General features: G+C 40.5%; 1 protein-coding gene across 3 annotated transcripts in view; it reads left to right on the forward strand.

Moving 5' to 3' along the window:
• The first annotated feature begins 1,092 nt into the window (after positions 1-1,092).
• Positions 1,093-19,607, forward strand: part of agla (amylo-alpha-1, 6-glucosidase, 4-alpha-glucanotransferase a) — a 43,749-nt gene continuing 25,234 nt past the window's right edge. For 2 of the 3 annotated variants that reach the window (XM_085804717.1, XM_085804718.1), the window contains exons 1-6: positions 1,093-1,149; positions 3,073-3,200; positions 5,876-6,086; positions 6,896-7,065; positions 10,810-11,013; positions 16,980-17,161. In XM_085804717.1, the coding sequence (XP_085660843.1) occupies positions 3,113-3,200; positions 5,876-6,086; positions 6,896-7,065; positions 10,810-11,013; positions 16,980-17,161 (855 nt within the window). In that variant the 5' untranslated portion in view covers positions 1,093-1,149; positions 3,073-3,112. Of the gene's footprint in view, positions 1,187-3,072; positions 3,201-5,875; positions 6,087-6,895; positions 7,066-10,809; positions 11,014-16,979; positions 17,162-19,607 lie in introns of all 3 variants that reach the window. The other variant, XM_085804720.1, reaches the window with a different exon arrangement.

Genomic DNA, 19,607 nt, shown 5'->3' on the forward strand with positions numbered 1-19,607 from the left:
ATTTCTTCATGGACAATGAACTTGAATGGATACAAATGGAGAGAACTATACAGACATGAGGCATTTACAGTAATCACTATGGGTTTCAACTAACAGTCTCTGTTTTCAGGATGCCTCAAAATACAGAAGAAATTAATCTTTTTTTATTACATAAAACAATAAAATAAATAAATGACAGTTGCATAATGTCAGTTTTGTGGATTTGTGTCAACTGAATCTTAATGAACACAGCTGATTGTTAGATGTGATGTTTAAAGATGTAGGCTACAACGATATAAAGAGATGCTAGAAAAATGTAATAAATGTTTATGTAATATGTTTACAAACATAATCAGGTAGGCCTTACATAAATCTGATTGTTGAAATTTTCATTTACTTGATTTTAATTTATTTGATCTGATGTCAGTGTATGGCAGAGGCCTAACACTGGCATTATAACATTAGCCAATGCTCTGGCAGCAGACAGGCCTCTACAGCAACTGCACTGCAGTGCCAGGTTACGTAACTGCCCTGTCTATTTGTGTGTGTGTGTGGGCTAAATGATACGTTCATGTGTTGGGAACCGCAGGAGGAATGAATGCTCCGACTCTTTCATGTCTGAATATTTGTATGGGATATGGGACTTGTTTTTCCAGACAGGATTTCTTTAATATTGTTCAGTATAGCCTATATAATCAGCAGCCACTGAATCTCCGCTGAGCACTGCATAGATTCATTTTAGATCAATTTTGTTAACATATAGTCTCCATATTTCTGTCATTTTCTTGTCAGTCTTATAATGTAATAATCACACACGCGCGCGTGCGTAATTATGGAGATCTAAAATCCAGCTCAGGCTCAGGTGTGTTGATCGATGTGAATTCATTTTCTTTTGTGGTGTTTGTTCTTCTTATTGCCAGTAGTAATTAACAGTGCATATAGCATTTAGGAAAGTGCTCTCCTTTACCCCATTCATCATGCAGCTAATGCAATTACGTAAGGACAGATGTTGCGCTGTACTCGGGTTATTACGGTAACGGGCCAACAGCAGCTCGGTCTGCAGCCGGCCACGCCCCCTCCTCTCAGTCACTGTCAGTCCAGGAAAACCCGAGCAGTGTGGCTGCTAACTGCTCTCCTGCTGCTGTGACGGACTCACCACACAACTGACAGGTGAAAGACAACGCTTCTGCACTGTCATGTCGCTACTGTGAGTTGTGCAGCTTCTCGGGGTCTAGCATGTGGCTGCCTGCCAGGTCGCAGGGTGGACTAACGTTACCAGCTGCGTTAGCTAGGTGAAATAAGTCGAGCTAACTGTTGGGTCATTATAAAGTGATGCTTCTCGCTCGGTAACTTGCGGTAACATGTTAATGTGGAGAAGTAGCAGCACATTCAAGCTCGTTGGTAACGACTGTTGGTAATAATTTCTAACTCATTTCTAACTGTCGGTAACGTAACGTTTTAACGTTACCGTGCTTCATGGTGCACGTTCATAATGTTACGTCATGAAACACTATACTAGTTGGAAATGCTCTCAAAGACCCAACGTTACTTTCTTCAACAAATTTCCGACTCGGCGGCGCCGCCCACTTCAGTGCATTGAGACGAGACGAGACTGTGTCAATACGGGAACCACAACTTATTAATGCTCTTTTCATTAAGATGAGTTGCTTTTTAAAGTTATAGGCTACATTTGCCGAATTGTTAGGCTAAATGGTTACTGACGCTCACTCTCCTCTCGCATTAGGTTTCATAGAGTATAATGTAGCCTATGTGTTAACAGGAAGACAACATTAAACTGTGACTGTGTGGTGCAGCAGGACGGTCGCTTCAGAGGCTGTTGCATCACCGCGGCGAATAATTATCTACCGTCGTCTTGGCCGTGATTGTACGGCTATACTGCTGTTTGTCACATTGTGTCGGTATGGACACAAAGTGCCAAACACACTAAAGAGCACTGAGAAGAGTTTTATAAATAGGTGGCGTGACATTAAGGGCTGGATTCCTGACCTTGTGTCTATCGGAGCGGAGCAGTGCGCAGACTCAGAGGGAGCGTTGGGGTTCAGTGACTGTGGATGCGTTCACCTGCTCCTCGGCCTGCAGCAGCTTTCACTGCCCTGTCTGCTCCTATGTGTATGTCTGGGCCCCTGTGTGTCACTGTGCTACCGAACTAGGCTCCTTTTTTTTTCTTTTCATTGAGCAAGTATACAGAACAGCACATCAAAAAGCACAAATAGTCAGAAGCATTGTATAATGATTCTAAAATACAGTTTGAAGACTGAACTAGGCGACTGTTCAAGTATGTAGTAAGGCTCTGATCTAAATATAAAGACCTAAATCTGTTGCTTTTGTAAAACTTGATCCTCTATAATATTGTACACACATACATTGTGGTGGATGATTACAACAGACATCCTCATACAGTGTTACAACAGTTTGCACAACTCATGTCTCAATCACCTGGTGAAACTGTCTAAAAACCTGTCTTTAACATTTAACCCTTTGTTGTAATCAAGATGAACAAAAATCCACACAGGATAACTAATAAATGAGTTAATAAACCAAACTCAACCACCTAAATGAGAATAACAAATTAGACAAAATCAAAGGTTAATATCAACCACATACTTAGTGCAAAACAATACCACATCAAAAGGAGGTACATCTCTACTGTGTTTGCTCAGTGTGTGCTGCCTGTTAAGGACACTGTTGCCATCTGGTTTCATCTCTATATGTCTGCTCTTTCCCCTCTTCTTACACAAACAGTCAAACCAATGATGAAACCTTATCACTCACTCAGTCATAGACTTTGTATTGACAGGGCTGGCCCTGCTGCAATCATAGCAGAAAGGAAAAACAAATAGTGTGTAGAAGTAGAGCATTGCAGTGGCACACAATGCATCTCAGGAAATACTTCTCATACCAACAGTTCAGCCAGTGGGTTAAAGTTCCTCCATCCTTTCTGTTGACAGAATATACTGTCAGATCAAAGTGTGTGTGTGTGTGTGTGTGTGGGGGGGGGGGGGGGGGGGGGGGTGAATTCCTCTGAATTCAGAGAAAGCAGGCGTCATGTTTACACGTCTCTCCTCTTTGCAGGAGGCAGGGCATCCATTAACATTGGAGAGATCTTCTCAAGATGTTACCACAACACCTGAAGCAAATCAGAGTCCTAATGCTGAACGAAAAGGAGAATTTAGAAAGAACGCTGTTCAGACTTGAACAAGGTAAAGCTTCTTTTTAACTGCTATTTTTCACACTGATATTTTGTGTGTTGTTGAGAATTTAAAATGTGCAGTCATAATACATGGAAGTCTTCTCACAGGTTTTCTTCATACATGACTGTAGGCTCGCTGAAACAACATTGTGTGTAGTTCTGTAAGTCATGTATGATGCATGTCATTGGAAATGAGAAGTGACTGGACAGTGACCAGGTCAGTCAGTGCCAAGATCCATCATGGCTCAGAGAACAAAGTATAGACTGAGAATCAAAAAGCAGACCAGAATGTTTTAGGCCAAAAAACACTCGGACCATCTCTCTGAAGTCTGCTCCATGATGAAAGTCCTCCCTGGTTTCCTGGATCCTCTTTAAACACTGAGGTCCATTGGCTGTCTTCTGTGTTTGCTGTGTCACCATCAGTCAAATAATACACCAGTTGAAGTGTACGTTATACACATTTTTTTCAGTCCATCAACTAGTCAGAAAAAGCCGTTTATATGGAACTAACCAAAAAACTCAGTATTCCTCCGTTATGGTTAGAGGGTTAGGGGGGCAAGTCCAAGAACTTTGACATATTTGAGCATTTTATTTAAAAAAGTAACGCAATAGTTACTTTTCCTGGTAATTAGTTACTTTTATAATGTAGTAATTCAGTTGCTAAGTTGTAGAGTTACTAGTTACTTTCCCAAAAAAGTACAGGTAGTAACTATACATACTTGTTGTTTTGCAAATTCTGCCAATATTCTGTTGACTGGAAGTGTAAAAATACATGCAATGACCACTTATTGTCCAAAAGCCATGTGAAAAACAAGGAAGTTATTTTTTAAACTAATATATTTATTTTACTGGAAACAGTATAAAGCTCAAACATTAATATTTGTTGGTACTGTAGCTACTTGAAGTACTTATATTGCGGTGTTACGTTGCATCATGCAGTATTTGTTGTTAAGTTATGAAGGACAAGTGTTGTTTGTTTGTTACCTCGATAAATTTAAAATAATTTCTATTTAGATATTAGTGTACATTTTAGTCATTAACATTAAAAACACACTCTTTTTGGAAGTAAAACAAGAGTAAAAAGTAAAAAAACAGAATTCCCAAAAATTAAAATGGAAAAAACGGAATTTGGGGAAAAATCAAACTGATTTTATCCACCTTTTTCCGAAAGTCAAAAACGTAGCCTGTTTTGCTCTTCCGGTGGAATTTTATGTTTACGTTTCCATGGTTTCAGTAGTCGCGGTAAATGTTTTTTTTTTTTTTTTTCCAATGAAAATCTGTAAAATGCATGGATCATCACACCAGCTTTTAACAGTGGATATCACACAAATTGACATCCGTGTTAAAAGCCAGCGTTAATAGATTCATGCGTTTACCGCAACTATGACAACGACTGAAAACCATGGAAACGTAACCGTACAATTCCCCCAAACCGGCAAAACCGGCTTCCGGGTTTGCCCATAGATGACGTTCGGAAACTTGTGGATAGGGCCCTACATATGGAACAAGGGACATGGATATGACCACTTTCTAATATTTGATGACTTGGTGGTTTTATAGACACTTACATACTTAATACTATGACATTTACAGAGGAAAAGGATGCAGTGATACTGTGAGACTCATTATGAAGTCACATATGAAATCTTACTGTTGGCAGGAACACAGTGTTCTTAAAGCACAATTCCAATTAACACCAACAATCTTGCAACAATGAGCTTCTTCTTTAGCATGCATCACCATGCAAACATGTCTCAAACTGTGCATTTGATCATTTTCTATTACTGGTGGTTGTATTGTCTGTGATGAACAGCATCACCATCAACTTCTCTCAAATCCTGATGTGGACAGTTCTCTGTATGTTTTAGGGAGAATGTTTGATTACACACGGAGTCTAGTTCAGTTTAGGCCTGTCTGTTAGTGTGTGTGGCGAAAGAAGGAGCCGCCTGCTGTGTGTTGAGGAGACAAGTGTCCCTCTTGACATTAACAGCGCTCTGAACCTGATAGGGATTTTGTGAGCTGCCTATGAAACTGGACTAAATATAGCCAACTGTGAGGGACCAGGAAGTCTGACATTTCTCATAGATCACGCTGTGATTCAGTGTGAGTCGGCTGTTGTGTGAGGTATTTCTCTTGTTCATTTCCCAGGGGCAGAGTTGTGTGTCTGAGTGGCTCTGTACCAGCCAGGGTAGAAGCAGAGAAGACATCAGTTTGACTGTTGTATGTTACACACTGGTGCACAAACTGAATGAACCCTTTCAAACATGTCCAGACTCATGGTAACCACAGGTTCAAACTGAAATAGCTGTATGTGGTGTGTATTGGTTGCTGGCTTTTCTCAGTAAATAGTCACCACATTAAACTTATTGGTCATTTACACCATCTGATTTTGTTGTTTTGTAAAACTTTACCTTAGAAGTGTTAGAGTTATGTTAAATAATCGACAGATTAATTGATAATGAAAATAATCATTAGTTGCAGCTATAGTAACTCATTACGTTTGCATTTGTGTGTATGGGCTGCTGTGGCTCAGCAGGTAGAGCAGGTCGTCCACAAATCGGTGTCTTTAATTTGTCCTAATGTCCTGGTTCTGCCTGGTCCACCACCACCGTTCAGCCCGGTCACACGTCTTTTATTTTGTTGTCTTTTGTGTGAGTCATGAGCAAAGCTTCTCTGTGTCCTCAGGTTTTGAGCTGCAGTTCCGTCTGGGTCCGAGTCTCCAGGGCCGGAGGGTGGTGGTGCATACCAACTACCCAGCTGAAGGGCAGAAGTTTGAACGCAACAAGTTCCGTGTTTTAGAGTGGAACTACCCATCAGGGAAGGAAGATGACTCTGATAAATTCTGTGCTCTGGACCTCAAGACCGCCGGGTCCTATCAGTACTACTTTGGACGTGGGTAAGACTTCCTATTAACAGCTACCATACAGCAACATCCCATGGCCCTCACAGAAGGATCACTTTGGGAGTCCCTTCTATGACTAATTGTCGGGTTCAGGTTAATTTCCTGTGTGTTGGAGTGGTATAAAGTAGTTTTTTTCTCCCACAATGAAGAGAATTCAGCTCTGGATGAACTCAAAACTGCAAAATATAAAAGCAAAACAAATACATTCAAATGAAATTGGTCAATTAGTTCTAAGCTTTTAGATTTTCAGTGTATAGTTTCGTCTTCTTGTCATCTGAAGCCCATGGTTTTCTTTACACTGCTGTGGCTTAATTTCATTGCTTTCCTCAGAGACGCTCATTACCAGCAGTGTGTGTTATTCTCTCATGTCTACCATCAGCATCTCAATTAGTTTTGCTGAAATATTCTAGAAAGGCAGGTGAGGTAATATAGGAGGTAATAAAGTACACCTGAGTACTGAGCTGTAGTGGAAGAGCGATCATGTCATTTTGTAAATAGATTTTGTGTAATTACACAAACAACAGAAAGCTGTTCACATGACCCAGATCCAGCTGTTGTCTATTGATTGTATGTGTGGTTCATGAAGTTCATGCCAGCACGGCCCTGTGGTTTTCTGTTTGAACTGAACATGATGAAATGGATTTGGATTGGCCTTGGTCCACATCCCGCCGGTCACTTCCTGCCATCTGCACTGTCTGTCTTTGCTTTGCCTTGCCCTTCATACTAATTGTGTGTTTCAAGTACTACAAAAAACACTTTCACCTCAGCCTCTAACCATCATGTAATTGCCTCTGGTGTTGCAGGGACACAGAGCGGTCAGGAGCAGGATACATCGTGGTGGATCCTGTTCTCCGTGTCGGAGCAGACAACCACGTGCTGCCTATGGACTGCATCACCATCCAGACCTACCTGTCCAAATGCCTGGGACACCTGGATGACTGGCCTGATAGACTGAGAGTAGCCAAGGAGTCAGGTGTGTATTTAGTACTATACAGGTCAGATGAGTCCTGGTCTGGACAACAGCCTGGTAGGAAAATAAAGTAAATAAGCATATCAACTAATCAACTATAAAAGAAAGTATCAAAGCTTCACGCAGAGAAATGCATACAGCCCGTAATCAGGAAAAACAAATTCTACTTTTATTTGAATTGTCTGAGTTTCTACCTTCTCATTTGAGAGAGTCGTTGTAGCTGGTGAATTGAATGTTCATAAAGACAAGCGACTGTATTTTGTAACATTCTATTAATCTACATATAGGACCTGCACATAATCATGGCCATATCTTGGATCTGGTGTCAATATTGTCACTTTATTGAACATTATTTATCTGACCACCTACTGTATGTGTTTTATGTTACATTTGACAGTTTGTTCTAGTGAGCCAGTAGATCAACCACAGATGGTGTATTCTCACCAGGTGCTCACATGTTGATAAGTGGCACACCACCTACTCATGTGGAGATTAACAATTTTTACACTACTTTTCACACTCGCCCATTCACACACATATTCACTTATCCCTCCCTCACATACAGTCTTTTATTTACTAATAATTTAAAGACTTTTAAAATCGAGTCTAGTTTTTGTGCAAATATAGATGTCACACTCTGAAGGTCTATTCTCCAAGCCTTTGTATATAAATCTAAAACAGCAGGTCCTCCTCCTCCTCCTATGCTGCTACTCCTGATAATAAAAGGTTAAGTGTGCATGGCATTCTTTAAGTTCTTAAATGTTAGTCTAGTTTTTTGTCCACTTACTGTATAGATATTTTCAACAGACCCCCCTAGGGCTTATTTTTCTATTCTTAAAATCTGCCCTAGCAATATACAATGCCAGGGGTTAGAGCAGCTCTGCTTGAGGAGGTGGGGTGAACATCTGGATGGAGGTAGTGACGAGTTAGGCCAGATTCCTCATCAACAGCTTAAACAGGTCTTCAGGAGTACTACTGGATAATATATGTCCTTATACTGAGGACTCAGACCCTTTAACTGGAGAGCTGGTCCAGGAAAGAGACCTGAAAGGTCTGTTGGATCTAACACCAGCATACACATGCTCTGACATACATGATCCAGCTGCTCCTCCAGATGTATGATCAGCAAAAGACCATGAAGTTATAAATGCAAGAATCATGTGTTTTCCTTCTCAGAGATCTTTATAATACTCTTCATGAATCATGAACCTTCAGATTAGATTGTCTAAGGTTGAGGTTTGCACTTCTTGTCTTGTTCTATGACTGTTGCATCTACTGTATGGCAGTGATAAGTTAATTCTAGTACAGAAGAGACTAAAACAGAAAGACGACCAGGATCCCCGTCTGAAACTGGAGAGGAACCCTAGAGCTCATCTGAAGTCACTGCATTATATTGACAGCCAATCTTTGGTTTTAGTATTTGACTTTAGTTCTACTGCCAATGCAGCTGTTACACCTTATCAGGGTCTCTCAATATACAGAATGTTTGTTACCTTTACTTTTATCGAATTATACAGCATGGAATGTTACTGTATGCAAGGGATAATGTAGAGTAACTGAGGTTTTTTGTTATTTCTCCATAACAACTGACTAACTCTACATTATGCCGCTTATTACACAGCTTATGAGTGAAATAATTAATTTGAGACATAATGTTGATCAAAATACGACTTTTATTGATTTATAAATTGCATCATTTGGTGCATCTGCAAGTCCGGTCACTTCTCTGCTGTTTTGCTAAGCCTCCTCCCCGTCGTGTGCATTTGTTTTCAACAAAGCCTTTGATAATCAGTCAGTGGATCAGTGGATTATCATATACATGTTATGATGTGTATATTTGTGTAGTCTTTTTTTTTTTTTTAAACTTTATTTTTATTGAATCATTCAATTTACAATATAATGGAGAAAAAGAAAAAGGAACAAGAAAGAAGAACAAGGAAGAAAGTGCACAGACGGAAAAATGTACGCAAATATATCGTTACACAGGGAAAGATATAACATTATGTATATAAGCGGTAGATCCAGGGTTTAGAGTTACTTCAATCATTTTTGTTCTGTTTATCCACAGTCTACTCTTCTTGTCAAAACAGGACTAAACCATTCACACACTAGTGTACAACAAGACTGAGAGAGCACATCAAATAGGACAGTAGAGGGCACTGTACTCAAGCAAAAAATAAAAAAGTAAATAAATTGAAAAATAAAAAGATAAAACAGAGCACAAGTTGTGATAGTGTCGCTTATTCAGGATGAGCTGTCCATTTCCTCCATAATACAGTGAATTTGTCCATGTTCAAGTTCAAGGAAAAAGTCAGTTTTTCCATGTTATACATTTGTTTTACAATTGCAGTCCACTCTTCTTTAGATGGAGACTCTTTCGATAGCCATCTTCTCGTAATAGCTTTTTTAGCGGAGACCAACATTATTTTAATCAAATAATTATCAGTAACACTGATTGTGGGGGAAATATTACCAAGATAAATTGTACAAAAATCATGTTTAATCTCAAAGCCCAATATTGAATTAATTTTCACCACTACATCCCGCCAGAAAGAATGTATAATCGGACAGTCCCAGAAGACATGGAAATGGTCCACCTGTGCGTTTCCACACTCTCTCCAACACTTTCCATAACTTGTCTGACCTTTCTGAAGCTGTTTGATTTTGGGAGTAATAATATTTGTGTAGTCTTATCTGTCGAGATATCGTAATCTGAAGAGATTGCGGTTTACGGGGCGCGCTTGTGCCGATCTGATCAGAGTAAGAGGAAAAGAGGTTAAAGAGGAACTATGCAGGATATTTACCTTAGGGTTCATTTTTACCTTAATTAAACAGCTCCAGAGTCCTAGTGCTGGTTAAATCAATGACTTGTAACTTGTTCCAGGGAGAACGGAGGCTCTCTGCCTTCAACCCAGTGTCCCAGCTCTCGTTTCTGCCGCACCGCCACACAAACAAGCCCTGTAACCCGCAATCTCCTGTGTATAACAGATAAGACTACACAATATACATACTAGGGCTGGGACGATATGCTTTTCTCCCGATTCGATTCTTCTACGATTTTTTGGATGGCGATTCGATTTAAATTGCGATTCTACGATATTGCAGATTTTCTCGATTTTTAGTCTGCATTTTTAACATTTATCTGCACACAAATACTGTAGGAGCCTATAAATTAACATACTCCATTATAAAGTGAACTTACTGTAAACCCTTTTCAAAACCTGGACTCTCTGTATGTAAAAGAGGCTAACAAATGCACATTGCACAATATTAAAAGAAAAAAAAATCATCGATTTAAAAATCGTCAAAAAACATATTGCGATATTTATGTGAATCGATTTTTTGTGTTTCACGGATTGATTTCTCAACGGCTTTGTTGAAAACAAATGCATACGTCTGGGAGGAGGGTTAGCAAAACAGAGGAAATGTGACTTACACGATGGACAGATTTATATGCTAAATGATGCAGTTTAGAAATCAATAAAAGTCAAATTTTGATCAGCATTGTGTCTCAAATTATTTGTTTCACTCGTAAGCCGTGTAATAAGCAGGATGATGTAGAGTAAGCCTGGTCTTTATGGAGAAATAAACCCCTTCAGGATGAATGAAAACCTGACACAAAGCAGAGGGGTTCTATTCATCCTGTCGGGGTTTATTTCTCCATAACGACCGGCTCACTCTACATTATCCCTTACTTAATGCTGTCCAAGTATGGTTTTAATAACTGTGTCCTTGTTTCTCTCCCAGGATACAACATGATCCACCTCACTCCTCTGCAGACCCTAGGAGAGTCCAGGTCCTGTTACTCTTTAGCCGACCAGCTGAGCTTCAGCCCTGAGTTCAGCCCAACGGGTCGCAATTACGGCTGGGAAGATGTGGGTGCCCTGGTAGAGAAGATGAGGAAAGACTGGAACATGATGTGCATTACTGATGTGGTGTATAATCATACTGGTGAGTATGTTATTGTATATTTATGTGTCCAGCTCTTTTATTTTCCAGCAAGTTGGTCCAAACTTCTTCCTCCAGCATCTAAAATGTGTAAATGTGTTTCTTTGTCATGTCCAACATTGAGCCAGACGTCATCTGTATTTTGGCTTGTTGGCAGGATAAAAGAAACTTTTTGATGATGTTATCTTGGCCTTTTGGAAACTTTTTCACTATTGTCAGACATTTTATAAACTAAACTGTCACTTGATCAGTCAAGAAAATCATACTTCCCATGCCATTGGTCCACTTGCTTCAACCAATGTCGGAGAAGTTACTAAAAATTGATGATTCTGTGAAACTGAATCATTTACTGAAAGGGGCGTGTTCAAAAAAATAGCAGTGCCAGGTTCAATTATTGAGGTCATTGATTATGTGAAAAAAAATAGGTGTTAAACAGGTGGCCCTTATTCAAGGATCAAGGCAACTGATGCTGCAGATGCTGGCTGTGCATTTGTCCTTGAAAAACAGAGTAAAATGGGTTGTTCAAGACACTGTTAAGAAGAAGAGCATTCTTTGATTAAGAAATTAATAAAAGAGGGGAAACCCTATAAAGAAGTGCAGAAAATGATAGGCTGTTCAGCTAAAATGATATCAAACGCTTTAAAATGGCAGCCAAAACCAGAAAGGCGAGGAAGAAAAAGAAAAACGACTATTCGAAGGGATCGGAGAATAACCAAAATGGCAAAGGCTCAGCCAATGATCAGCTCCAGGAGTATCAAATAAGATCTAAGATTGCCTGTGAGTACTGTAACAATCAGACAACGTCTATGTGAAGCCAAGCTACCACCAAGAAGCCCCCGCAAAGTCCCATTGTTAAAAAAAATACATGTAATGAAGCGGTTACAATTTGACAAATAACACATTGACTGGCCTAAAAAGAAATGGCGTAATATTTTGTGGACTGATGAGAGTAAGATTGTTCTTTTTGGGTCTAAGGGCCACAGTTTGTCAGACGTCCTGCAAACACTGAATTCAAGCCACAGTACACAGTGAAGACGGTGAAGCATGGTGGTGCAAGCATCATGATATGGGGATGTTTCTCGTACTATGGTGTTGGTCCTATTTATCGCATACCAGGGATCATGGATCAGTTTGAGTACACCAGAATACTGGAAGTAGTCATGTTGCCGTGTACTGAAGAGGAAATGACCCCAAACAAGACAATGACCCCAAACACACCAGCAACGTGTAAAAAAAGATGTCAACACTGCTATTTTTTTGAACATTATATTTCTTGACTTTCTGTAAAATATTATCAAATTAAATTACTTTTTCCAATTTTCTTGGTTTGAAATAGAATGTGCAGTGTCCCCAATGCAGTTGTGTTCCTTAAAATACAATTTATTTGAAGAATTTTGAGGTTTACTCACCTTTTTAAACACACTGCTATTATTATGAACATAACTGTATATATATATATATATATATATATATATATATATATATGCAAATAGCTATGATGAGCGTTTCTGCCAGAACGTGCAAAATATTGGGAGGAGTAGATGCAAATAGATTTATTTATAAATATTATTTTTAACCTGAAAGAGATTGCGGTGGAAGTTTTTGTGTCTTTATTTAGCACGTTTGAAAGGCAAGTCTTAACTGGCACAGCTTTGCCACAAATGGCTGCGGATACTGAATTAATATGTACCAGGGCAAAAGCTATATCTGCATTTCCTTGCGTCTGGGTGATTTCCAGCAAACTGTGGAGTTTTCTAGGTGTTACAAGTCCTTTAAGCACCGTTACACACGCTGCAAGTCCGTCGCGCTGCGCTCCTCTCCTCCCTCTGGGACCGGGAATGAGACGTCACCGCTGCCTTCACTCCGTCTGTGATCCCTCTGGTCAGCACCTGCTGCCCAACACTGATCACAGCAGCTCTTCCTCGTTTGCCGAGTTTTTTTTTTTTTTTTACCACCCACATAGATAGTCTCCCTCGTTTCTTCTGCTGCAGCTCGACAATATGTTGATTTGCCTCTTTCTGAACTGAAAGTAATGAGAATATCGCCACTGGCCGAAACCCCCAGTCTCCGTCTCCATTTCCCTCTCGCACCGGCAGCAACGTCACTCGACTCAAATCGATCTCTATGGCAACGTGCTCATGCAGGTAGCAGGCACACAACCAGCACGCACACATGACTGCACCGAACAGATCGAAACTCTACACACAGACAAACACGGCTTGGGTAACGCAGGAAAGCGCGTTCCTATGGTCTAGTAAAGTAGTGTAGTTACCAATATTTTTAGTGTAATGCGTTACTTTACTTCGTTACCCAAAAAAGTAATATCGTTACAGTAATTCGTTACCCCCAACACTGGCTTCAACATACCTTCAGTGGCATACACACTAGGCCAGCACTGTAAGAACACTAAAGCATGTCTGGAGTTTAACCTCAAACCTTCCCCCTGGTCTGAAGCCTGTAAATGATGGCTGATATCCACCACAATGCACAGAAGTAACCACTAGGGTTGGGTGGTATCCAAATGTTGATACAGTTAAACCTCCTCCACATTTTACCGCAGTATAAGAATACCGTACTGAAACAATAACAAAACATGTACATTACCAACATTAACAAATAGCTAAAATATAATGTGGATGGCGCTGTTTAAAAAAAAAAAGATAATTACAGCGCTGCTTCTCCAACCGATTCACCTGCAGCTGCACAGAGGAGCTGTCAGAGGAGCTCTGCTGTTCGTCTCTCTTCAGCCGGCTGTTTGGCTGCACTTTGTATTTATAAAATGAATCCAACATTAGAAGATCTAACCTCCATCGCAGCGCTGATCAGCTGAGCCACATCACAACGCAGCTGTAACAGCGTCTCTGTGTGTTTTTATAACATTGGCAAAAAAAACATCTGCAGAACAGAAGTTGTGTTTTTTCTTGAGGACCAACTCACTATATGCGCGACTTGCTGTCTTTTCCTCTCTCTCTTCTCTGAGCCGTCACGTGACGACGTCATGTTCATCAACTTTATCAAACGTCTCCTGAAAGGAAAACATGATACTACTGGAGTAAAACTGAAAACTCAACCACACACATGTAGGTGCTTAACATACACTTTAGGCAGTAAAATCAATTATATTTAGTAGGTAATACAGTATATCAGGCCCCTATATGAGTGCATTGCAGGTTTTTTTAATGACGGTAACGAAACTGATACCGTTGCTATTTTAAGATACCGCGGTATACCTTATGACCGTATTACCGCCCAACCCTAGTAAGCACACAAATAAAAACATTAGACATCTTTGATGTTTTATGATGACAGGTCTCAATGAATCTGCAGTAAGCTGCCAGAAACTAAGGTGACACATTTGGATGATGAATGGCAATCATTATGCAGCATATACCATGTAGTTTTCTGCAGAGCATCTTTATCTCTTCCCTCCCCTTGTCCATCCCCCACCACACTGCTTCATTACCACTACACTGCTGCTTGCTCATTACACTCTGCTCTATTCAATAAAACAGTCATGCTGCTCTAACTTTGAAGAATGAGGAGAGTGTCCAGGAGGATTTGATTCACTGGTAAATGACTCAAAACAATTCCAAGATAACATCAGGTGCTGTCGTTCTCACACTAAAATCATAGGTACAGTAGTTCACTGATACCGGCAGCAGCCGTGTGAAATTCTAGCGGCAGTGCTCATAATCTAGCAGTGGTGAAGTGCCTTTACAACATGCCTATTGTTGCTCAAAGGTACATGTGCACGTATATGCTATTTGGCAGTGACGGAACAGAGGTGGGAATAATTAAAAGTGATGCTGATTGACTTTTTATCGTCTCCTGCACAATGTCAGAATATTGACAGGCCTTTGTAATGACAGGCTTATCTGTTCAGTCAAGCCTCAGAAACTTGGGTGTCATTCTTGATTCTGCAATGTCGCTAGAGCAGCACTCCAGACAATTAATTAGAAACTGCCTTTTCCACCTGAGGAACATTGCAAAATGAAGTGATATGGTGTCAAAAGCTGAACTTGAGATGGTCATTCATGCTTTTATTTCTTCTCGTCTAGACTGTAACAGCCTTTTTACCTGCCTAAAGAGGTTGACCTTCTCCAGACTGTACAGGATGCAGCTGCACGGCTTTTAACTCACACTCACTAAAGAGCACACATCACCCCTGTTTTAGCTTCCCTGCATTGGTTACCAGTCCATTTAGAATCAATTTTCTTTTTAATTCTGGTCCTTACTTTTAGAGCCTTACATGGTCAAGCAGCCCCTTACATCTCTGACCTGATTAAACTTTATGTATACCTGCCTGTACTATGAGGTCGTCAGGTCAGAGTTGTTGGTGGTTCCTCACACGCACTTTAAGACCAGAGGTGACCGGTCCTTTCAGACAGTGCACCCAAACTCTGGAATGGCCTGCCTCTCTCTCTAAGATGCTCTGAATCTGTGGACTCTTTTAGAAAACAGCTGAAACCTGTTTTTTTTTTTATTTAAGAAGGCTTTTAGTTAATGTGTTAAATTGTTTTATTCATTGTATTTTTATGTTTTTACTGTTGTATTTTATTTTGTTGTGAAGCACTTTGTGATTTTATCTGTGAAAGGTGCTATATAAAACCTTACTTACTTAACACTAATACACCGCACTAACGAGGGAATCAATTACTGCTGGAGTGCCATTATCAATGAGCTTCCACGTTTGTGTTTACAGATACACTTGCTGGAAAAACCTTCTCCGCAAGCTAAAACTGCACAAACAATATGTCTTGAACACTACCATTAAAAATTCTTGAAGAATGGGGCGGTGTTTAGCTCCGTTGGTAGAGCACCCGCCCCATGTGTTGAGGCTAGTCCTGCAGGCGACCCTGGTTCGAAACCCGTGCCAAGCGGTCCTATCCTGCGTGTTACCCCCCCCTCTCTGCCTCCCATTTCCTGTCTCTCTCTCAACTCTCCTGTCCATTAAAGGCCAAAAAAGCCCCAGAAATATATATATATATATTTTTTCTTTTTTTTTTTTTTTGAAGAATTACAAAAAAAAAGTGAACTTTGATTATTTCATTACACATTTGAAAGCTACACAGAAAAAAGGATGGGTGGTCAGGTCCAGGGTCAGATTTACATTGAGAACATTACATTGCAACCTGATACTCTTTTCAAGTATCAGGTTGCGTTACTGGATTGAAGAAACACTGTTGAAGAGTTGTTGCACTCACTTTGCTTCTCACCTGCTATTTACTTTTAAGGTTCATGGTAAGACAAGTGATGCTGCTAATGATAAATGATAAATCTACCTGTTAAATAGAAATGTGAACAGAGGATTCTCAGAAAACTCAATTAGAATTAACATTATACACACTTTGATCAGTATCACAGCTCCTATAGGTGAACAATATCCCTTTGGTTTGTAGAGAGTTGCTAACATAAACTGTGCTAGCTTCAATGTGGCATTTTGTCAACATGGAATGTGATGATGCAATACTCCATTGCTCTGGTCAAGAGGTCACAGCCCGTTTATTTAGACTAAGCCTACATACGACCTTAGTTTCAGTTTCTAGATCAAATTACCAAATCACCTGTCCCACTTACCACCTTACTTTCTCATGCGTTCTGCTCAGGTTGTACGTTAATACAATATTAATAATTAGTTTAAGCAACTGTATTCCTGGTGCCAACTTGACTAGTCACTCACATCTTTTTCTGAGACTTTAGTCAACTCAGCTGTAAGTCTAGGACCATGTGTTTCTTGTGCACCCGTCTGCCTTCGTGACCTCGTCCTCTCTCCCCCTCTCAGAAAAGGTCAAGCAGTAAAATGATCCTGATTAAAAGGTTAGATGGAGTAACGGCTGATTTACACTTTGACTTGGTATCAAATTGTCTACAGATCCCTAAAAAAAAGTCTGACAAAAATCACTGCACATGGTTGTAAAACTGCTTCATGGTGGTGGTTTCAATTCATTGTTTCAACTTTTTCCTTACAGCTGCCAACAGTGGGTGGATACATGAACATCCAGAGTGTGGCTACAACCTGGTTAACTCTCCCCACCTGCGTCCAGCCTGGGTCCTAGACAGAGCCATCTGGCACTTAACCACCAGAGTGGCAGACGGACGCTACACGGCTCAAGGACTTCCCCCTGATATTACCAATGAAGGCCAGCTGAATGTGAGCTCACACAACTCAGCCAAGCACTGTACATCATAAATACACTTGGTATAGCAGAATAATACCAAGTGGCATTTCTTGATTGTGTGTAACAACCAGAGGGATTTGTGGCATTAATTAGTGTGAATATCACCTCACCTCTGGTATGTTGACATGTTGAATATATATTTTTAAACCTTGTGTAATGGTGTGTTTTCTAAACTCTCAATGATATCTGCTAATGTTAAAGGGATATTTCAACATTTAGGCAAATGCGCCCATTGCCATAATCCCTATAGTCATAGCAGTAGTTTTGTTACCTTTAATTGTTGGTGCAAGCTGTTTTCAGAATGGTGGAGCAGAGATACAAGCTGCTCAGCTAACGCTATGTAGGCATTATTATTTTATAGTGTTGTGAATGTGCAGGTCACAACTTGTCCACCAGAGTGTTGAGGAGGTGTTGGATTGTGTATTTGATGAGTTTGATGAGGGAAACCCGTAGGGCTGACCCGATTATCATATTTTGATAATCGAAGCTTCGCGGACATAAAATCGATTTTAATCGAAGCTTCGGTGGCCGGCGGGGTGCGCCATCGTAGCGTCTGACGGGGGGCGCGAGCGGAAATAATGAAAGTAATGGCAAACAAACACTGCATATCTCCAAAATCAGGCAGGTTTCTAGGATGCCAAGTCGCCTACTCATTTTAATGTAACAATTGCCGATGAGGGACTTCCGGGGCGACACGGAGCAAGATGGCAGCATAGAGCAGAGCTCCTGAGTCAATTAGACAATATTTTCCCCCAAACTACGAAAATATCGAGAACATGAATTCCAAACTGATCAACAATGAGTGGGGGACGAGGGCAGAGAAGTTTAAGGAAAAAAACAATGTCCAGAGACCAAGAAGAACACAAGTCTGAAGACGAGGCGGCAAGTGGGGAAAATGATGACTACACGCAGGCCCACACGTTACTCGAGGGACTCGCTGATATTACAAGAGAGATACGCGACCTAAAAAGGGAGATGAAAAAAGACCTCGCAACATTCAAAGACGAATTTAAAGAGGAGGTGAGGCGAGAGTTTGCCGGCTTTAAGGATGAAACTAACCGAAAATTGGCACAAAATGTCGCGGAAATACAAGAGCAGCGGAAGGATATCACTGAGGCACAGGAGCGACTGGCGGAGTTGGAGGAGTGGAACATCGAGGCGAAGGAAGCCATCCTCACTCTATTGAAACAGCAAACAAAACTCCAAGAGAAGTTGACCGAAGTGGAGGGACACGGAAGACGTTGTAATTTGAGGATTTACAATGTGGCTGAACGGGACAATGAGTCTGTGACAGAACTGGTGGAGGGACTCCTCCGCCGAGAACTCGCGTTACCGGTGGGAACCGAGCTCCATATTCAACGCGCGCACAGAAGTCTCAGTAAGAAACCGCCACCGGGAGCATCCCCGAGGTCCATTGTGGTCAATTTTCTTAAATATGAGACCAAAGAGACTGCAGAGGCGGTCCTGGTTAGTTTTACGCCCTGGGCGAAACCATCCCTGGCCCCCCCCCCCCCCCCCCCAAAAAAAAAAAAACACCAACAAACAAACACAAGAATATATTATAATCACTGTTGGGGGGGTTTCTTTTAAAATGTATTCCCCTATTACTGATTACATGTCCCAAAATCTGTAATCTGTAATGCATTTCGATTACTCAAGTAAAGTAATGTATTCTGAATACTTTCTGGATTACTTTTAGTGTATTTCAAAATCACCTGCCTGAGCGCCTTTAACACTAAATTTGATCTCACATATGATCTTATAGGCTACCATGGCTCCTTTAAATTAAATCATCAATAAATGTGTTTGAATTTGTCAAACCACAGTTTAATTTGTTACTGATCATCCAGCCATATTTAAATTATTTTTTTAAATAGCCAATCACATAAAATTATAGGCTTAGCCTATATTAAAACTAAGCAGCTTGACTACAGCCTCTGAACCTCTAAAAAAAATACACAATTTAAAATAGGTTTTGTTTGTGAGTGTAGGGCCAGCAACACGATGATATTTTGAATATATGACAGGAACCACTGTTCCATCTGTAGGCTAAACTAAAAATGTGATTAAACTCACGTCTCTGCTGAAGTTGGTGTGGTTTTGGAAACAGCGAGACGTTGCTCATTATAAACATCATGACAGTCCAGGATCCTTTTAAAAACCTGATCCTGTCGCAGTCGCCCACATTGCCCATAGCTAAAACCGGCCCTGAAAGAGAGCATTCTTGCTAAAGCCTGGAAAGAGAAAATAATAGTCGAGGGGAGGCATGGCAGGTATTTTTCGACCACGACTACCCCACCGAGGTGTTGAAAAAACGTAAATCCTACTCGGAAATTAAAAAGACTCTGAAAGACAAAAAGATACGCTTCCAGACACCTCTGAGTAGGATAAGGATTCACTGGTCAGACGGGCCCAAGA

The sequence above is a fragment of the Trachurus japonicus genome, chromosome 17, assembly GCF_045865225.1.
Source record: "Trachurus japonicus isolate A0001 chromosome 17, Traja_1.0".
Lineage (NCBI taxonomy): Eukaryota > Metazoa > Chordata > Actinopteri > Carangiformes > Carangidae > Trachurus > Trachurus japonicus.